Here is a 6,000-nt window from a genome sequence, read left to right on the forward strand (position 1 = left end):
GAATATTTCTTGCCACTCCCTCCTAGCCTGCATAGTTTCTGTTGAGAAATCAGCTGACAGTCGTATGGGTACTCCCTTGTAGGTAACTGACTGCCTTTCTCTTGCTGCTTTTAAGATTTTCTCTTTGTCTTTTGCCCTTGGCGTTTTAATTATGATGTGTCTTGGTGTGGTCGTCTTTGGATTCCTTTTGTTTGGGGTTCTCTGCGCTTCCTGGACTTGTAAGTCTATTTCTTTCACCAGGTAGGGGAAGTTTTCTGTCATTATTTCTTCAAATAGGTTTTCAATATCTTGCACTCTCTCTTCTTCTGGCACCCCTATAATTCGGATGTTGGGATGCTTGAAGTTGTCCCAGAGGCTCCTTACACTATCTTCATATTTTTGGATTCTTTTTTCTTTTTGCTTTTCTGGGTGGGTGTTTTTTACTTCTTCATATTTCAAATTTTTGACTTGATTCTTGGGATCTTCTTGTCTGCTGTTGGATCTCTGTATATTATTCTTTATTTCAGTCAGTGTATGCTTAATTTCTAGTTGGTCCTTTTTCATATCCTCGAGGGTCTCACTAAATTTATCGGCGGTTTCTAGAAAATTCTTGAAAAACCTTATAAACGTGGTTTTGAACTCTATATCCAGTAGTTGGCTTTCCTCCATTTCTGTCATTTGTGACCTGTTTCTTTGTCTCTGCATTTTTTATGCTTCCTTGTGTTGATAGAGTGGCTTTCTGTGCTAGGTGTCCTATAGGGCCCAGTGGCTCAGCCTCCCCAATTACCTGGGGTGGACACTCTTGGTGCACCCCTTTGTGGGCTGTGTGCACAGTCTTGTTGTAGTTAAACCTTGATTGTTGTAGGTATCACTGGGAGGAGTTGACCTCCAGGCCAATTGGCTGTGAGAATCAGCTGAGTCTACAGTGGGAGAACTTCTGTGCTGAAGACACCCTTATGGGGCAAGACTTGCTTCATTGGGGCTTTGGTGCTCCCTGAGTCTGCCCCCTGAGTGTGTCCCTTATGGATCTGAGGAGTTGTAATCTGGATGGTCCCAATCTGACCACTGGGCTCACAGACTCTTGAATCACTAAGGAGGTGCTAATTTAGCCTTTGCCTGAGGCTACCCAGCAGGAGCTACAAAGAGATCTGCAGGTTCCTCTTCCTTGTTTGGGTTTTGGAGGTGCCCAGATGAGGCCCAGCTGTGAAGCAATGCATGCTGCTGTGGAGCCCTGGGCCTTATTTTGGATGTTCTGGGTCTTTCTGACCCAGCTGCAGTTTGTTAGGTAATTTTAGATCTCAATGGGCCAGCCCATTCATATGCAAAACCCTCTGCTAGCAGCTTGGGTGGGGTGGGGTCTCAGGGAATCAACAGGGCAGAGCAAACAGCTATGACTGCTCCTCAGTCCTGCCCTAAGAGGTCCCGGGTCTCAGTGTCCTGGTAATCACTGCAAGCACCTCTGAGAGAAAGCCGCCCTTGAGTTCTGCCAGCTGCCAGACAGTCTAGTTTCTCCCCATATGAGTCTGGGAACCCAGAGACTCGCCCGGAACTGGAGTCAGGGCCATAGGGAGCTTGTGTCTCCCTCCCGATTGCAAAAGACACCAGCGTCCTCTGTTGCCAGCCCCTTTACGCTCCCGCTCGAGCCTCCATACTTCTGCACTTTACTTCCGCACCTCCTCTGAGTCTCAGTGTGCTTTTCTCTTTCCTTCTAGTTGTAGAATTTCCACTCACCCAGCCTTCCTATGGTTCTGGATGATGTCTGTTTTGTCTTTTAGTTGTATTTTTGAAGTGGTTGTGAGAGGCAGCAATTTCAGGTGTTTACCTATGCCACCATCTTGGTTTCTCTCCATATAAGATTATATGGTCTAAAAGGGCCTCTCCTCTCTGAGATTTATTAATATAAAACCAGTTGTCAAAAGACATGAATAAGCAACTTACTAGATAGGAAACATAAAAACATGGCCCCTCACTATTTTAAAAATACAAGTTAAAACAACAAAATAGCCTTTTTTCCCTTTTAAAATGACAACATTTTAGACAGAATACCAAGTTTTGATGGGCCTGTGGGGAAACAAGTCACTTTAATACATGTTGGTGGGAGTACCAATTAGTAAAGCCTCTCTCTCTTTTTGAAGGGTAATTTGCCAATATCTGTGAACATTTTAATTGTGTATAATTGTGTGTATGCTTTTGATCCACTAAATCCATCTCTATCAATTTATTCTAAACAAATGTACATGTATACAAAGATGCAATGAAGTATGTCTATCAATAAGTGGCTAGTTAAGCAATTATTACCTCTATACAATGGACTATTTAAAAAACAAGGTAAATCTATATAGTTATGGAGAGATGTCCAAGGTTTTATATTATGAACATGGAATCTTTTCTATTTATTTAGACCTTCTGTACTTTCTATGAGCAATGTTTATCATTTTAATGTAGAAGTCTTTCACCTACTTCGTTAATTTATTCCTACATATTTTATTCTTTTAGATGCTATTATAAACAAAAAATTTTTTCTTAACTTCATTTCAGATTGCTCATTGCTAGAAATGAATTAGTGATATACATAGAAATATCACTAATGTTTGTGTGTTGATCTTGTATCCTGCAACTTTGATGAATTTGTTTATTAACTTAAATATCTTATTTACAGATACTTTAGGATGGTGTATATGTAAAGTCATATTATATCATCTATGAATAATTGGTGGGGGGGGGTTTCCAGTTTGGATGCCTTTAATTTCTTTTTCTTGCCCAATTGCTCTGGCTATAACTTCCATGTAATGTTAAATAGAAGTGGTGAGAATTGGCATTCTGATCTTGTTCCTAATCATCAAAGGAAGTTTTCAGGTTTTCACCATTAAGTATGATGTTAACTGTGAGTTTTTTGTAGATGCCCTTTATCGGGTTGTCTAAGTTCCCTTCCATTTCTAGTGAATTAAGTGTTTTTTATCATGACAGGGTGTTGCTTTTTCTGTATCACATTGATCATTTTTATATGTTCAACCACCCTTTCATTCCTGGAATAAATTCCACTTGATCAGGATATATAATCCCCTTAATATACTGCTGGATTTGGTCTGCCAATATTTTGTCAAGAATTTTTAGACCTATATTCATAAGAGATATTGGTCTGAAACCAATACAAATAATATTGAATGTAAATTATAATTTTAAAAACTTTAAATAAATAATTTATCTAAACATTTTTGAAAGCTACATTTAAAAAAAAAAAAAGCTGGGATAGCAATACTTATACTAGACAAAATAGACTTTAAAACAAAGGCTATAGCCCTAACTGGTTTGGTTCAGTGGATAGAGTGTCGGCCTGCGGACTGAAAGGTCCCAGGTTTGATTCAGGTCAAGGGCATGTACCTTGGTTGCGGGCGCATCCCCAGTGGGGGGTGTACAGGAGGCAGCTGATGGATGTTTCTCTCTCATCGATGTTTCTAACTCTCTATCCCTCTCCCTTCCTCTCTGTAAAAAAATCAATAAAATATATTTTAAAAAAAACAGCAACAACAAAGGCTATAACAAGAAATAATGAAGGACCCAACAATTCCACTTCTGGGTATTTATCTGAAGAAATCCAAAACATAAAATCAAAAAACTATATAGTTCCATATGTTCATTGCAGCATTATTTACAATAGCCCAGATATGGAAGCAATGAAAGTGTCGATGAATAGATGAATGGATAGAGAAGAAGTGGTACATATATGCAATTAAATATGACTTGACCATAAAAAAATAATGTAACATTGCCATCCGTAACAACATGGACCTAGAGGGTATTGTGCTGAGTGAAAATAAGTCAGACAAGGAAAGACAAATGCCATATTGTTTCACTTATATGTGTAATATAAAAAATATATATAATAAATGAACAAGCAGACAAGAAACAGACTCATAGATACAGTGAACATTTTGACAGTTGCCACATGGTAGGGGGTTAGGGGAATAAAGTGAAGGGGTTAAGAAGTATAAATTGATAGTTACAGAATGGTCATGGGATATAAAGTATAGCATTGAGAATATAATTAATAATATTGTAATGACTATGTGTGGTGTCAGATGTGTCCAAATTAATTGGGGTAATCACTTCATATGTTATATAAATGTTTAATCACTGGGTTGTGCACCTGAAACTAATGTACAAAACTGTAATTAAAATATTACTAATTATTTTTAATGGAATAGAGAGAAAACATATTTTCTTGCCTTTGAAGAAACAGGCAGGGAACAGATAAATCAACATTTTAGTAGGCAGTCAAGTTCAGGTATGAGTTGCCACTATGCCTCATAGGTCCCATTTCAAGATTTAATATAAGAAACATAGTTTCCTATCAGGTTCTGCACACAGCAGGAAGCCAGTCAGTGTTTGCTATTGATGGTGATAATTTGCTATTTTTCCAGACGATTAATTAGTTCTTAAATCTGTGGGCTGTTCAAATTAAACCCCAGGTATATTTTATCAGGAATTGTCACTCACTGGCATGTATGACCTTTTAGCTAAAGGCTGATATGATAAATAAGAATGGTATCAACTGGCCCTGGCTGGGTGGCTTACTCAGTTGGAACATCGTCCTGTACACCAAAAAATTGCAGGTTGAATCCCCAGTCAAGGCACGTATGGGAGTCAACAAGTCCATGTTTCTCTCTCACATTAATGTTTCTCTCTCTTTCTCTTCCCCTTCCTCTCTGAAAAATCAATAAAAACATAACCTCATGTGAGGATTAAAAAAAAGAAGAAAAGATTGCTCATTCTTAAAAAAAAAAAAAAAAGAATGGTATCAACTGAAGTTAATGTGGATGACAATGCAGTTTTCCAAGACAAACTTTTTCTTAAGTCTCCAAATTACCTTCAGTTGAAAGGTCTTAATCATCTACTTGCTGCATAATAGAAAAAAAGACAGAACCTATTTCATTCCTGTCACAGAATCAAGGCAAGGTCTGGGCCTCCCCAGAACACATGCCTATATGTGAATTAGAGACCAGTTTTTGGAACACCTTATTTTCCTCATCTATAGTCTATGATTGCTGCCATATATGTATAAGGGAGACAGAAAGATGGTTTCATCCAGGAGATCAAGGTTCAATTCCCAGTCAGGGCACATGCCCAGGTTGTGGGTTTGATCCCCAGTGTGGGGCGTGCAGGAAGCAGCCAATCAATGATTTCCTCTCATTGTTGATGTTTCCATCTATCTATCTATCTCCTCTCCTCTCTGAAATCAATAAAAATATATTAAAAAGAAAGATGGTTTCATAATGCTACAGTTAGATTTAAATAAAACATTATGCATAAGAGAAAAGAGCCCAAGAGAAAACGCAAAGCTTTGGTTAGGTGTGCATTAACCACCCAATGGCATTTCAGAGTTACATCGAGAAATCAAAAAGTGGAGGGGGGTCAAAAAGGTGGAGAAAATGGGAGACATCTGTAATACTGTCAACAACAAAGTAAACTTTAAAAAAAAATAGTAGTCCAAGTTATCCACTTGAGCCCATGCACAATCCCGAGTGAATGGATTCCTTTATTGAAATTCCAACTTGTCCTACAGCCCTATTGACCAAAAGGAAGTTGTTGAGAGGCAGCCCAGCAATTTTTCAAATGGGCGTTTCTGTAACCTGCTGTACATGAGACATTGAAAGAGATAATAAGAATATATTTTCTTACCTGTGAGAAAGATAAAACTGGACATGAGAATCAATCCATATAGCCTCTGATACATGGTGTGTCCTTTCATTGTCTAAACCTGTTTTAAAAAAGTCAGAAATATGCCTAGCTCAAATTCAGAACAAACAATTTCTAGGTGTATGTGACCACCTTCTTCCCATTTCATGCAAGGATTGTTCCGATTGCTTAAAATCATGTCAGCCAGCCACAATATAGACACTTACTTGCCTGAGTTATGAAGCTTGGCTGAAACCTCATAGATAGTCTTATTTGCATAGCCATTCAACAAATTTTATTGAGTGCCTACTATGTGGAAGACACTGTGAATACAGTGCTGGAAAA

The 6,000-nt window shown here is 38.2% G+C and overlaps 1 protein-coding gene across 1 annotated transcript in view; it reads right to left on the reverse strand.

Moving 5' to 3' along the window:
- ADGRG4 (adhesion G protein-coupled receptor G4) overlaps positions 1–5,728 on the reverse strand; it is a 114,030-nt gene extending 108,302 nt beyond the window's left edge. Inside the window, 1 exon segment of the mRNA XM_036305723.1 lies at positions 5,659–5,728. Coding sequence (XP_036161616.1) covers positions 5,659–5,728 — 70 coding nt within the window.
- Between the last annotated feature and the right edge of the window lie 272 nt (positions 5,729–6,000).

This window comes from Myotis myotis, unplaced genomic scaffold, assembly GCF_014108235.1.
Source record: "Myotis myotis isolate mMyoMyo1 unplaced genomic scaffold, mMyoMyo1.p scaffold_m19_p_4, whole genome shotgun sequence".
In the NCBI taxonomy this organism is placed as follows: domain Eukaryota; kingdom Metazoa; phylum Chordata; class Mammalia; order Chiroptera; family Vespertilionidae; genus Myotis; species Myotis myotis.